Source organism: Lepidochelys kempii, chromosome 5, assembly GCF_965140285.1.
Source record: "Lepidochelys kempii isolate rLepKem1 chromosome 5, rLepKem1.hap1, whole genome shotgun sequence".
Taxonomy (NCBI): Eukaryota; Metazoa; Chordata; order Testudines; family Cheloniidae; genus Lepidochelys; species Lepidochelys kempii.
Window position 1 is genome coordinate 48,748,728 of NC_136384.1, and position 15,583 is coordinate 48,764,310.

Consider the following 15,583-nt stretch of genomic DNA (forward strand, 5'->3'; position numbering starts at 1 on the left):
CTTATTATTTCTGCAAATCACAGCTTAAGCCTTTTTATATGTAATCAGATCTATGATGGGTTTTTCTCAGCGTGGTCTACCCGGGCTCCCTGTAACATATATTTGAGTCCATCTCATGTAGCTCATCTCTTAAAATACACCTCATAGCACATCTCCTCCGTTAGCGTCTGTAGCATTTTGCAGATCGACGCTGTCTCATTCCTTCGGTGCGGAGACACGAGCTCTCCGGTGGCGGGCGTGTCCCTGCGGTGTGCCCGGCAATGGAGATTGCCTGCACCGATGCCGGGGCAGAGCTCAGCCCCGGACGCTGGAGGAGCCACCTTTGGCTCCTCATTGTCTGAGGAGGCTGGAGAGGAGCCCGTGCCCCGCAGACCTGTCCGAGGGAGATGGGAGGTGTGGCCCTTGCTGAGTGCACTGGGATCCACCGGGCTGCTGAGGACGTGGGGAGGGAGACGGTGGTCTCCTGCTCTGCGCGGGGGCTGGCCTTCCTCACTAGGGACACTGGGCGCACAGGTCGCGCGGCTCCTCCTGGGGCCCGGGCTGGGCGAGGTGCCCCAACCCAGCCGCGGAGCCTCTTCCCTTTGTGTCCCTCCCCGCGCTGGCCCATGTGACAGCATTGCTTGCAGCCTCCCCGCGGCTCCGTTAACTCGCGTCCTCCTCCCCCGGCCCTCCCCGCCCCTCCCCTCCCCCGTGTGTCACTCAGCCTCTTTGCATATGTGCCCCCCACCCTCCCGGCCGCAGCCCATATACCCGCTTCCCCGCGCCGCAAAGCGCAGCAGCCGGCGAGCGGCCGCCTCCCGCAGCAGCAACAGCGCCTCCGCTCCGCGCACGCGCTCGCCCGGCCCGAGTGCGGCTGCCCGCGGCTCTCCTGCCCCCAGCCCGGGCTCCAGTGGGGAGGCACCGCAGCCCCCCGGCGCGGCCCGGCAGGAGAAGGGAGGAAGGAGCGAGCCGGAGGCTGCTGGCCGCCGGGGAAGGGGCGGGACGGGACAGGCTCCCGCAGCCTCTCGCCTGCCCTGAGCAGCGGCCGTGAGACAGGGGGGAGCCCGGCGCCGCGGCTGTAAGTTCCTGCGCGCTGACCTGTTGCGGGGGGCCGGGCGGGCTGGCGGGGGCTGCCGGTCCGCGGGCGGGTGTTCGGGCAGCACTCGGGGCTGGGGCAGCAGCTCTTCTCTCCCTGCTGGCGGGGCGCTCCCGGCAGGGCGCGCGTCTGCGTCCCCAGCCCCGGGAAGGGGGAGGCTGTGGGGAGGGGAGGGGAGGACTGCGCTAGGCTCCCTCTCTCCCTTCGCAGGGGTCGCCCTGAGTCTCACTCCAAAGCGAAGCGAGCCGGGTGCGGGACCCGTTGCCACGGACAGCCTTGCGGGCGGCTGAAAAGGTGCATTGGCAGGGAGCGCACCCCGCTCCCCCCCCAGCTTAGCAGACTTCGTGCAACTTGTTCCCTGCATAAATCAGCTGGCGGGCTGATTGTCTGTGTTGCAAAATGAAGCACCACTGCACTGAGGCTGTTAAGTTGGGAGATATTTTCATCTCGCTGTCAGGGCGCATTTTCAGCAGCCTCATAGCTTTTTTTTTACTATACACATGAACTGAGTCTGTGTATCGATCTCTAATTGAATATTGAACGACTGTGTGGGCTTGATGGTAACATCAGATCACGCAAATGATAGATTCTGTGCATTAGTAAGCATCCTGTGTTCACTCCTGGAAGCAGGTCCCGCTGTTTCTGCACCATGTGCCCATTGCAACCTTTTGAAGGAAAATGCAACACTGGTGGATAGATATTTCTGGTATGTGGCTGTCTTTGGCAAATAGAAACACTTAATACTAGATACTAACCTTAAATATTGATTTATTGTAGTTTCCTTTTCAAATTTCTCAAATGACTAATTTGGAAAATACACATAAGAAATATCAGTTGGCTTTTTTAATAAGTCTGAGTAACCAGAATTTGAATGACCATGGACTTTACCACTTTCAGAATCAAAGGCAAAACCCATTTCTTCTATTCTTTCTTTTAGGAAGTTTTTCATACACAACCAATACAATGCTCATTTACACAAAGATAAAACAGAAATCTGTATAAGCTAATTAAGTTATTTCTTCTGCAGGTTGGCAAGAAACAGATACTATTGCTGATTTGAAATACTGGGGAGGTGTTCGGATACTACATTGAAGGGGAGCAAGCATATAGGCACGTAGGTACATAGGTGTGTACAATCACACAGTCATTTTGAAATGGTCTGCATTTGGCAAAAAAAACCCAGGAACTGTACAAAAAATTAATGCATGATAAGTGATCGCCTGATTTACACTTCATATAACTTCTGTGCAATGGGTTATACTGTGGAGTGTTAGAGAGGGGCTGGGCATCACTGCAGACTTAGCAGCTGAGAAAAGGATCAATTCATGCAGTGGATAGTCGTGAAACGGTGATTTTTTTCCCAAGTATCTCACTGGAGAACCGATGAGATTATAGTGTTCTGAGAGGAAGTTTTATCTTGTACATAATAAATGTGCAAATAACTGAAAACACTTTAAAAAGAATTTATTTGACTGAGGTGAGATCTTCAGAATCTAAAGCTGTTAAGAAGTAGGGCAAGAGGTTGTTGAACATTGTGTACTACCAGATTTGAGGTTGCTGTGACAAGTAGCTGGTTGAAGTACATCATAAATCATCCCTTGCTTCAATGTCTGTTTCATTAGTGATTCATGATAAATATAGATTTGTATTTTACTGACCATTTGTCCTTTCTATTCAAATGTTACTGTTTCTAAGGAAAAATTGCCTGACGGAAGTTCACTCATTTTATTCAAGATGAACACTTGCTCAGTGACTGTGAATTACCTCTGCTGAAATGTTTGAGGCTTGCATAATTTGCAGAAACAAATAGAGAAATCAGAGATGTCTGTTTGAATATTTTTGTAGTTTTGAATATACTTATTAACATTTTGGCCCAAATTGCATTCTCAACAATCACAAACCACATTTATTCACAAAAACACTACTTTGCTAGTAAATTATAAGGAATCCTTTTTAATGGTACTTTGCCTCGACATATTGACTTGTAGAACAAGTCAAAAACTAGTGTGGGACTTGAGGGGGAAGATGTACAATTACAGTGTGTATCTTTGTTTTGTTTGAGGAAATATGTTTAGCTTACTAAAATGTGACTTGCCACACCTTGAATTCTTCTAAAGAGGCAACTTTAGAATGATACAGGTAATGATTTTGTTAAGGTTTGCTAAAGAGGAACAAATATGAATACTGCAAGTAATTAATAAAAATGGCTTTGGACACTGAAAGATCAGACCTTGTCTTTTAGGATATTGCTGTGTGCAAAACAGAAATGACGTGAAACCCTGAACCTCCCTATGCCACAAAAGTCTCACGGTGGTTTTTATCTTTTTGCAGCTGAGATCAGTATTTCGTGGTAGGGCTGTGGGTGGGCTTGGGCAACATGCAGTGATCTGCACTTTCCTACCTCTGTCCTACCCCTCTGCATAGGGTCTGTAGTTTCACCATTCTCAAACATAGGGATAACTCTAGTTTCTTAGCTCTTATTTTGTGTTCAGGACCTGATCCTGCATGGTTCTGTGCAGCCACAACTCATGAGAACTCACAGCACCACTCTGGATCAGAACAGACCTATATTTCCAAGGTTTGAACTTTTCTTTATCAATGCTGCTGTGATTTTTTTTTTAATTATTATTATTATTTAGTGCTGAGTGCTGTTGGTATGCTTAGCATTGCAGCAGTACATAGCGGGATACATAGTCCCAGATGCAAAGAACTTGCAATCAAAGACTCCATCCTGCAGTGAATATCACCCAGGGGGGATCCCTGTGTCTGCTTGGTCCCCCATTGACTTAACTGGGGATGCCCAAGAGTGCAGGGATCTGTTCACATGTAGCTCGTGTTAGGATGAGCACCTAAGGTCCTAATCCTATAAAACGCTAAATGCTGCCTGGGGATGTTGAGTGCCTGCATCTCCCACTGACTTCAGAGACTGGAAGCTGAGGTGGCTCCACACCCCACAGGAGGCACTCAGCCTCTTGCAGGATTGGGCCCTACATGTGAGACAGACCAATCCAGAAAAACATACAGAATGTTGTGTATTTGAATCATAACAACTTACGAAATAACAAAATCCTGTAACGGTTTTAAAATCTGACTCCACAATGTTTGCCAAATGAGGGTTGATCTTCCCACTTTTGCATCTAAAGTGTTGATGCACCAATACGCAGAGCCATGATCCTCTGTGTAATTCTGTAGCCACAACAAATCTGAAACTGAGGCGCATGTTCAGTTTAACCTTTGGCAAGAGGGTAAATGGGTACATTTAGTCCTGGATTAGTGTATGTGACCCTTGAATGTCCTCTGAATGATGATTATTTGTCAGGTAATGCAATTATATATAATGGGTATTGCAATTATACTTACCATGTAAAAGTAGTTGCATGCATTTTAATAGCATACTTGGCTACTTGTACTGTGTTTACAGTTATTGCAGTTAACCTAAAACATTGGTCCAAAGTGCTTTGTGCAGCTCATGTTTTCAGTCACAATGAAGAGGGCTTGATCTAAACCTTACCGAAGTAACTGAAAAGATTCCGATAGATTTTAATGGGCTTTGGATCAGGCCTGATAAAGACAAACACTGTGTATTTCCCATGTTGCTCCTTCTTTAAAGTCCTGATGATAATCATTAGGAAATTAAGTTCCAGCTTAAAAGAAAGAGGTTGCAGTATTTTGGTGCTTATTTGAGCATGACCATGAAGTCAAAGGCAAATCACAAACTTCCTATTGTCTGTGATATGCCATTTGTGCAGAGCTATGCCATACTGCTGCTTGCTTGGAGCAGAGCACAGGTTATTTGGTATGCAGCAATCCATGAGCAGGTGTATGAGAAGTCTATAATTTCGCAGATATAAATGTAATATTATTAAATGCTGGAAAAATCAGGTTTTTATTCTGTTGTGAGTTCTAGCCTATGATTTCCAAAAGAATGAAAGGAATATTGTATTGATTTTTAGAATGACATACAGACCTCTGAGGCTATTCAGATTCTTACATAGTCTCTTTATCAGAGCACTGGTCTGAGGGCAATGGGCAAAGTTTTCCTCTAAAAAACATGAACCTTGTGGAAATGGAATGATGTCTTAATTAGCAGCATAGAAATATATGTTCAGGAATATAAATGGGGAGGGGAATTTCATGGTAATCAGAGAAGCTGAACTCCTTCACCAAACCTCTTCCCCACCACCATCTATCCAGGCTGTAGAGCACCAGTGAAGCTGTTCCATGATGGCAGCCCCTGGTCTGCAGTAACTTCTGTGGATGCTGTTAGTCTGTCAAACCTCCACTGCCCACCTGTGTGATTTGGTCAATGGATCTGTGTAGATGCAAATCTAGAGCCCGTGTCCCATAGCACACATCAGTTCAGTTTCATTCAGGGCCAACCACTTGCCTTACTTAATCCAGAAGATTGGCCCATACAAAATATATAAACTTGCAAATGGTTGGAAGGGACCATGGAGGGCAGTTGAATCCTTCCAAGGTCACATATAACTTGTTTCCCTTAAAATGGGAGCAGAACAGCCCTGGTTTTGAAAGGATGGGGTAGCAATGTAGAATATTCTTTCCTCCCACCCCCAAACCAACAACTGCAGACTCTTGTGCTCTGAGAGCCTAACTCAGGGGGACTGCAGAATAGCAGTCCTGCATTGATATCAGCAGACAGTACAATCGCTTTACCCTGCCAAGACTGTACGCATATACTGTCACCCAGTAGCAGGCTTCCACTGGAGATATTCAAGATGTAGATCTCTATAATACTTAGCCATGATATTGTAATAAAGCTTTGGTCATGTAACAATATCCTTGCAATGTTATCTGTCTCTGTCGTATCTTTCCCACTCCCTGCTGTTGGATATGGAACCATTATATCAAAAGAAATCATCAAAATGGAATGAGTACCTTCTTGTTCTCCCGTGCAGTTTTTTTACATTCCAAGAGGTATTCTCTCCGGTGGCTCTTCCTACTATGATTCAAAGCAGGAGAATGTTTCAAGTGTGTTTGAGTGTGTGTATGTGATGAATCAGCTGTGCTACACTGGGGAGGGGTGAGAAAATCAGCTCTCGGTCCTTATTTTTCCTCTGTCTTCCTTGCCTACTATTGTCATGAAAGTTGGAGATCAGGTTTCCCAAGGTAAACCTGCTCTTGGGCAATAATAGTGGGGCATGTCATTTAAGAAACTTATCGGGGAAAAAAATAAACATACACTGAAGTAGATACAATTCTTTGTCCTCTCATGTCTATAATAGGCTCAGAGCAGTCTTCCTGCTTACAATCATTATCAGGGATGCATATAATTGTTTTTAATTAAAAGAGGTATGTCATAAACATTTGTCATGAGAACCCTTAATCTTATTTAATTTTTGTTTATTTTTAGGTGTGGCAGAAAATGTCAGTCAGCATGCATGAGAATCGCAAGTCTAGAGCCAGCACTGGCTCTATAAACATATACTTATTCCATAAATCATCATATGCTGATAGCGTCCTTACTCACCTGAACCTTCTACGCCAACAAAGGCTTTTTACAGATGTACTTCTCCATGCTGGCAACAGGTCATTCCCTTGCCACAGAGCTGTCCTAGCTGCATGTAGTCGCTATTTTGAAGCAATGTTCAGCGGTGGACTTAAAGAGAGCCAGGCTAGTGAAGTCAATTTTCATAATTCTATTCATCCAGAAGTTTTAGAACTTCTGCTGGACTATGCGTACTCCTCCAGGGTTATCATCAATGAAGAGAATGCAGAGTCCCTGCTAGAGGCTGGAGACATGCTAGAATTCCAGGATATCAGAGATGCTTGTGCAGAGTTTCTGGAGAAGAACCTTCATCCCACCAACTGCCTTGGCATGCTGCTGCTGTCAGATGCTCACCAGTGCACCAAGCTTTATGAACTCTCTTGGACGATGTGTCTTAGCAACTTCCAAACCATCAGTAAAAGTGAAGATTTTCTCCAGCTGCCAAAAGACATGGTTGTGCAGCTCCTTTCCAGTGAAGAACTAGAAACTGAAGATGAAAGATTAGTATATGAGTCAGCTATTAACTGGGTTAACTATGATCTGAATAAGCGCCACTGTTATCTCCCTGAACTATTGCAAACTGTGAGACTGGCTCTCTTGCCAGCCATCTACCTTATGGAGAATGTAGCCATGGAAGAACTTATCACTAAGCAAAGGAAAAGCAAAGATATAGTAGAAGAAGCAATAAGATGCAAGCTAAAGATCTTACAGAATGATGGTGTGGTCACCAGTTTGTGTGCCAGACCTCGTAAAACTGGCCATGCACTGTTTCTTCTGGGGGGCCAAACCTTTATGTGTGACAAGCTGTATCTGGTGGACCAAAAGGCAAAAGAGATCATTCCAAAGGCTGACATCCCAAGTCCACGGAAAGAGTTCAGTGCTTGTGCTATTGGCTGCAAAGTGTATATCACTGGAGGTCGGGGATCAGAAAATGGAGTCTCCAAAGATGTTTGGGTGTATGACACTCTTCATGAGGAGTGGTCAAAGGCTGCCCCCATGCTGGTAGCTAGGTTTGGGCATGGTTCTGCTGAACTCAAACACTGTTTGTATGTAGTAGGAGGACACACAGCAGCAACTGGTTGCCTTCCAGCTTCCCCTTCAGTATCCTTAAAGCAAGTAGAACAGTATGACCCTGTGACCAACAAATGGACAATGGTTGCACCACTTCGAGAAGGAGTAAGCAATGCAGCTGTAGTTAGTGCAAAGCTTAAGCTATTTGCTTTTGGTGGCACCAGTGTTAGCCATGACAAGCTGCCCAAAGTTCAATGTTATGATCAATGTGAAAATAGATGGACAGTACCAGCCACCTGCCCCCAGCCCTGGCGCTACACAGCTGCAGCTGTTTTGGGTAACCAGATTTTTATTATGGGTGGAGATACTGAATTCTCTGCATGCTCAGCTTATAAATTCAACAGTGAAACATACCAGTGGACTAAGGTGGGAGATGTGACAGCTAAGCGAATGAGCTGCCATGCAGTAGCATCTGGAAACAAACTATATGTAGTGGGAGGCTATTTTGGGATTCAAAGATGCAAAACATTGGACTGCTATGATCCCACATTAGATGTATGGAACAGCATAACCACAGTGCCCTATTCACTAATTCCCACAGCATTTGTCAGCACATGGAAACACCTCCCCTCATAACTGTGTGTGTGTTGCGATTGCAGCTTGCCAGGTAAGAAAATAGACTTATGAATACAAATATAATAGTACTTAGCACTCACAGTGCTTTACATCCACAGATCTCAAAGGAGGGTAAGTAAATTATTTGTATTTTACAGTAAGGAAAACTGAGGCACACAGCTGTTAAGTGACTTGTCCAAGGTCATGCATCAAATTCGTGGCCGAGCCAGGAATGGAACCCAGATTGCTTGGCTCCCCGTACCATGCTCTCTTGACTGGATTGATCACTTTGCCTCCCAGTTTAGATGTTGAATATGTTATTTCCACTAGGTCTAATGCTGATGGGAAAATATAGTTTAATTATGACAAATTCAGTTATAAATCATTAACCTACTAGGGATAGGTGGTGTTTCCTTAACTATACAGAACTGGTCAATCAACATGAGAACCTAAAAAGACTTCTGTTAACCCTCTAATCATGAGCTGCAGCAGGGTGGTGACTCGGTCCAAATGGACAGCTCTCTGTTTGTGTGAACAATCTTGCTGCAGCTGCATTGTTACCAGTGGATATGTAAGGTGTTGCACAAACACACTGGGTCAAGTCAACCCTTCTGCAACAGCTGAAGTAAATGGAATTGCACCTGCTTATGCTAATTTTGAATTGGGCCCATTAAATATACTTTTAAAGCGCTTGTTTTTCAAAGGAAAGTTGTGTTTATATGTCTGACTATATATAATGTCACTCCAATATACCAGTAATACTGTGGTTCAAATAATTACTTGGCAGTGTTTCAAAGCAAATGCAGTCTCATTTACAGTTAAGCATTATGGGCCAAACTCACACCACGTGCAATTTCTTACAGGCAAGTCTAAGTTTGGCCTTGCTTGTTTTGCTGGTTATGTGGCTCCACTTTTTTACTTTTTGTTTCTTCTTCATTTGGAAAACCACTAAAATATCTGAGCAGCCCAAAATATTGTCAGTTTATAAACAAAACAGAGTTAACTTGCTAGCCATTGTCTTAAACTAAATCTGATTTTTCATTATTCCCCCCCCCCCAATATTTTCCTGAATTGCATCACTTAAGTCTCTGATATTTTCTAGAGTTCTTACTTGAGTTATTTTGCATTAAAACGTACAAATACTACGCTTTAGTGTGTGTTGCTCAGTTTTTTCTGAGAGACTGCAATGCAGCATTGTGGCTACAAACACATTTTGATGGCATGTTTAACCCTCAGAAGCACCCTTTGTTGCTTAAATGAGCCATGCCTTGTGAGTAGTAATTTCTTAAGGGATTTGAATACTGCATAATGTAACCATAAAACCAGCCAGGTTGCAAAAAACTATTGAAGGAAAAACAGTTTAAAATAATTAAATCAGCTTTGCAGTAACCTAGAACCTCCAGGTCAAAGTAGATACCTCAGAAAGATAATGATACCAGTCTGCTTTTATAGACTTCATAGCATCTAGCTCTTCAGAAGGGTCATGTTGACAGGATTTTATTGGCAACTGGACTACAAGGAGATGGCTGGCTGGCTCCTGCAATAAATAGCAGGACATCCGATTGTCCTTGTAACAGGGTAAATCTGATAATTTGGGGATCATTGTGGAATTTTTTCACCCAGTGGTGTGCTGAGGCCTCATCTTGCTGTTTCCCCTTGAGCTGAATAGGAATTTTGACTAAGTAAGAAGTGCATTTTTGGGCCACCGCAGAGTAACAACTCAGAGGTGAAATCTAGTAGGAAATGTAGTGAGGTCATGTTTTCAATGACACTTTGGTCTTTGAGTTGAATAACCACCTGTAACTTTTCCATCTCCACCCACAACTTAGTCTTAGAAAAACAGAGTTTTGGATTCCATCCAACGTTTGCAAACATTGGAGACTGATCATATCCTGGGTATCTGAGACTAATCACACACTTCCGATAACTCAAAAACTGAGTAAATAGGCTTCTTTGAGACTACTTCCTTGCTAGCCGGAAAGCTGGGAACACATCTTTAAATCCATACCATTCAACCAGTTTCTATTATTACTCATTTCAGCAGGGCTCAGTGTTATCAGAACAGTAGTAACGAATGGCCAAACTCAGGATCTGTGCCAAGAAAAATACTGACTTTTATTTTCCTAAGATTGACTTCATTGTTCTAAAATTTACAGCACATAGAAACAGAGGGGGTTTTTTCCTGAAAAATAGTAGTCCGAATATAATGGCACTAAAGGCTTTCATTTGCTTTGCGATATCCTGTTAAAGGCCATTACTTTAGCCTCACTAGCCTGTAAGATAACGGGATGAATGCAACCGTAAACTGAAACCACTCTAGTGCAGCATGCTCATCTAGCCAGTAGATTTTTACTGACTCCCACTGTTCTGTCAGTGGGTGGGAGGGACAAGAAGGAAATTACTTCTGATTATCCTCTGTTTTCATGGTGTTGTGTGGCCCCAGCCTGCCGCAGCTTAGGAAGATTTTAGTCTGCTTTGTTTCTTCCTTCAAACTTTGCTCTTTTGAGTAGGTTTAGTTTTATTTTCTCCTTGCAAGAGTTATTTTTTTTTTCTTTTGGTTAATCATCCCATGACAGGAAACATAATTTTTGGCCTCAGTGTTGAGATATACCTTTCAAGAAGGGAAAAAATGACACACTAGTCTGAAGAATGTCTAGGTGACGCTAATCAGCAATAAGAAATGGCAAAAAATTACACTGGAAATAATGAAAAGGGTCTGTCTTAAACCCACAAAGGCAAAGAGATTTCAGGCTAAGGCTGTGAGTATACCCGGCTGTTCTTGGGCATTGCGGCACTGACCATATAGGGCTACAGTCTGCTCTCCTGAATATCTGTGTTCGTTCAGATTAACTACATTGGCTTCAGAAGAGTTACTCTGCATGTGCACCCTAAATTCCCGCTGTGCTATTTAAAGCTACTGTAATAATGAGGCTGGTGTCTGGTTTGGAAACTTGCACTTAACATAGGCTTCATAATTAAATATGGTAGCCAAATCTCAGGATCCAAGGGCTATATTTTTCACTGAATAATCAGCTCCTGGAAAAGACTCCCGTGTGGAGTTGTTGAGGCATGGTGCATTGTCATGTGAAAAGAAGCGAGACAGATTTCTGCCATAATGAATAGCAGAGAAGTTTTAAATAAGGGGATTAATATGTCCACTTTCTCTATGGTGAATAAATTCAATTTAGAGTTCTTCATGGTGAACAGAGGAGCACCCAGCCTCCCGGCTCCCTCCCAGCTCTTTCTTCAACATCAGTCTGCTCTAGTTCAGTAGGGCCCATGAGTAGAATAAACTGGTTGCCCTAATAATTTTTGAGGCTTTTCTGGAAGAGAGAAGTTGCATGAGGTTGTTTTCTTTTTTTTTTTTAAGCATATTCCTACCCCATTTGTTGAGAACAGGAAAAGCAGTGTGTTGCAAAAACAGCACTATCGACCAAATGCTATTTAACCTTTTATTTTATAAGGGTCAGATTCACTCAGAAGTACAACTCTACTCCATGGCTAGTCCCTATTGGAGTCTCTGGGACTGCTTGCAGAGTAAGGCCAGGCAAGTAAAGAAGGCAGAATCTGACCTAAATGTTGTGGTTGGTTTATTTACTATCCGTGATTAGTTATTACACAGAGATGCACAAAAGGCTTTTAGTTTTTCTTTGACATCTAATGAAAACCTTATTGCTTTATTGTATATTGTCTCATGAGAATCCTGTAAATCTTTTCTTCTCCCCCTCCTTTTTTTTTTTAGTTTGCTCTGTTAGTTGGAGAAGAGACTTGGAATCTCAGCTACGGAGAAATGGTTTTAATGAAGAAAAATTGTTCAGAGTCTTTGAGTTTGAAGAAAAATATCTGCACCTTGTAAATTATCTAACCTGGACATGAAGGAATGGGAGGAAAAAACTGTCTTTGGTGCATCAGCACATGGTTTAAATATGAAAGAATGAACCTATGGTCTGATTCCTTGCACTAGTAATAGTGGATTAATGTCAGTGTTAATCAGACCTTAAAGGGAGGGGATGGGGAAAAGGAAAAACAAAAAAAGTCCAGAACTTTCCAAAACTGTGCAACCTACAACTCTTGATTTTCATGGACTCCATTGTGTGTGTGTGTGAAATTTGAAATGGTTGTCACCTCTCCCTGTGACAGTTTGACGTGTCAGCACCAGCTGCCGGGGAAGCAGGCCAGGTCTGAAACAGTGAGATGTCGCGTGAATGAAGATACAGCTGTGTCACTGCAGAGTACTGCTGCAGGAATGAACTTGTTTATAGGCAGTGTCTGAAGAATCCATTCGATTGTCCTATCTGCAGTGAGTGACCCTTCATTGGCTAAGGAACAGCACAATTAAAAAATAAAAGGTTTTTGCAATAGTGGGGGAACTAAAAAGAACTCATTTTCCCCAAATGTTTTCTTTCCCTTCCTCCCTGTATTTATAGGTGACTTAAACTGTCCCATTCCTGTTATGTTACTTGTAGATGTAGCTATTTATTGTTCAGTGCTTGCATGCTGAAACAATGCCTGCAGTTGTCTTCATGTTGTAAGGATTTGTGTGATTTGTTGTTTGTTTTGCACATTTTGTGGTCTCTGACTCACTCTGCTGCACACAAAAAAGAAAACTGTTGAATAATAGTTGGAGGTGGGAGCGAGTGATGGGATGGCTTCCTCAGTCGGAAATGGAAGGATTACAAGGCAGGATCTTAAATTACACACATACTAAAGGAAGAAGCCATGGAGGTCACTTTCTCAGGCCACCAACTCCCCAGGTTAGATGTGGTTTATCCTGTAGATAGCGTCCCTGCTCCTTTTCATTGGCCAGTTTATGCCTTTCTATTTCTTATCTGGAACTAGCCAAAACTATAGACAGCTTTCTCTTTGTGCAGCTTCTCAATTACCTAGAAGATGCTGTGGGATGGTTTCTGTACACAGAGCCCCAAGAAAGGCATTGGCCAAAAAGTTATTTATTTATTTATTTATGAGTTTAGACTATGGGACGTTTACCATAACTACATTTACCTGACTGAGTGGAGTCTGGCTGACTCACAAAAACAAAATAGATTAGTAGTGAACTAGTTAAAAAACAAAACAAAAAACCAACAACTTGCACTGACAGGATTGGCTCCTCTCTCTGCACGGAAGTGGGATGAATGAGTGCCATGGTGTCAAAAGACCCGAAAGGTGTGGCACAGTTGTTACGATGAAGCATGAAAAATTGCAGAACTAGAACTTCAAAATAATCCTCAAACTCTGCTGCATCTTTTATTTTCACACAGCCCAGAGATGAGTCTTCAGACACTTTGGTATTGAGAAATGTCAAATATAATCATGATAAACCAAAGGATTAAAAAAAGAATGCCCATTTTATTTGCTCAGTCTAGTCTTGAATCGGGTATGAACCCATTCATTTCTTCTTCTGTTTCACAGGTGCTTTCCTTGCCAGATTTCACTGTGAAGCACATGTTGTGTTTTTCATAAGTCTATTGAGCCCAACATAATAATGATGTGGTCAACAACATGGTGGTAGTATTCTGCTGCAGTATAAGTAAAAGATTCTTAGTTGCATGCATGCAAAAACAAAAGTGATAATGTTGATGTTTGCATTTCTCTCTATGATGGTGAAGTCACTGTGCTCTTTAAGCTTACCATCTGAAAATGTTTACAGTGATCACCCTTAAATTTTTCTCACAAGGGAAGAATTTTTAAACGGTGACCCAAGGTTTGACATGAACAGGACTCCATAACCGTGTAGTAAACGAGTTACAGTTGTAGTTCCGCTAGGTTAGGTTGAGCTGTTGAAGTGTTAAAACATCAGTCCCCTTCTTCGACATGGCTTTAAACGATAGACATGCTTCTTAGGTAGAGCACCTTCCTATAAGCCCGAGTTGCCCCAGTAAAGTAAATGGGCTGGATTCTCCACTGCCTTGTAGGTTGGACAGTTATTCACACCTGTGCGATGTGGGTGTAAAATGCTCCCAAATCCAAATAGTCACGTTTTACCTCCTCCTCGCACAGGTGTCTGTGGCTACACAAGTTACAGGGAAGTGAACTGTTGGGTCCAATGAGACGACTCATTTGACTAAAGGTATATCTGATCAAGCCCTCCGTTTTCTTTATTGAACGAAGGGATATATATAGTTCTGTCTTGAAGCTGCACCGTACATTGCTATTTAGCTTCTGACAAAAATCTGTTTTCTAATACCATGTAACTTCTGAAAGTGGGATGAATTTTCTGCAGCTGTTTTCAAAGTTGTGGTGTGCTTTCAACTGCTTGATTAATTCCTCTGTGTAGGCTGAAGGAAACTGAAGTCAGGGTGGGCCTCAGGCCCTGCAGGGAATATTCTGGGCTTCTGCTCTTTGAATTGATGTGGGAATTCTGGCTTACTACTTGACCATTCCAGTCGTGCAAAACATCCCACACTTTGAAGCAAATGCAATTCACAGCAGAGTGCACACAAAAACCTTGGCATAGGACGGGAAGGTTCTTCTTATTTTGTAGGCTGGTTGCTGTAGAAACTTATAACAAAGGACAGCCTTCCACTTCTGGTATAATTGTGTAGACCCTTTTCTCTAGGCCTGACACCTGTCTAATAAGAGTGATTAGAGCTGAATAATGCCCCTTCCCTGACTATTGAAGTTGTGGTTCACATACTAACAGAAAACTGTACAAGTGAAGAAGGAAAATGTCTATGTTCTGTCTCTGTTTGCTACTATATTTTAAGGTTTTGTAAAACTGCATTTTTTTTTCACAATGTGAAACTGAAGGTCAATAAATTATTAGAGATTTTCTCTTCAATGAGTAGTTCCTTTGAGGGTTGGGTTTGTTTGTTTGCCTGCCATTTTTTTTTTATCCTTGTAACTTGCATCTCTTTCATAAAAAGACATCCTTGATATGTAGTTTACTGGTTTGTTTTAAACTTCTGCTTCAGTTGTACTTGGACTGTTCCCTTTGCTCTATTAGGCCCCTTTATTATGATCTAGATCTCAAAGTTCAATAGGTAAAACTACAAGAGCTTTAAAACAACGAGCAGCAGGAAATGCAAGCCTTCATGATTTCTTTTGGCCTTTGAAGTACAGTTTAGGGTCTAATATGAATCTAGAACAGAATTAGACAAGTCAGATCTTCCAGCATAGTTCCTGAGGAAAAAAAGTTCCTGGATCTGTATAAAGCATTTTAAGATGTATATATTTGTATGTGTATATACACAGACGCACACACTGAGCTAAAATCTCTTATTTACACCAGCACAGCCTATGAATTTCTAAGCTTACTTTTTGTGCTATTGGTTTGGGGATCCTTTTATAAACTGAGGCCCCCATCCCACAATGAGACCCATGCATGCATACCCCAGGGTACTGCCAAGGTTTGTGGCCAATGGCCCCATTCTTCT

The 15,583-nt window shown here is 42.8% G+C and overlaps 1 protein-coding gene across 3 annotated transcripts; it reads left to right on the forward strand.

Annotated features, from left to right (window-relative positions):
- The first annotated feature begins 771 nt into the window (after window positions 1-771).
- Window positions 772-14,983, forward strand: ENC1 (ectodermal-neural cortex 1). Of its 3 annotated transcripts, none has more exons than XM_073344258.2 (4): window positions 772-1,057; window positions 2,103-2,201; window positions 6,447-8,259; window positions 11,950-14,983. In XM_073344258.2, the coding sequence occupies exon 3, from the start codon at window positions 6,459-6,461 to the stop codon at window positions 8,226-8,228; it is 1,770 nt and encodes a 589-aa protein (XP_073200359.1). In that variant the 5' UTR covers window positions 772-1,057; window positions 2,103-2,201; window positions 6,447-6,458; the 3' UTR covers window positions 8,229-8,259; window positions 11,950-14,983. The 3 variants fall into 3 exon arrangements, with proteins under 3 accessions (XP_073200359.1, XP_073200358.1, XP_073200360.1); XM_073344257.2 differs by having other exon boundaries at window positions 2,103-2,189; XM_073344259.2 differs by having other exon boundaries at window positions 2,103-2,185.
- Window positions 14,984-15,583: the final 600 nt, after the last annotated feature.

Coding starts and splice junctions, on each gene's coding strand:
- ENC1 (XM_073344258.2), top strand. CDS start 6,459: ATGTCAGTCAGCATGCATGAGAATCGCAAGTCTAGAGCCAGCACTGGC.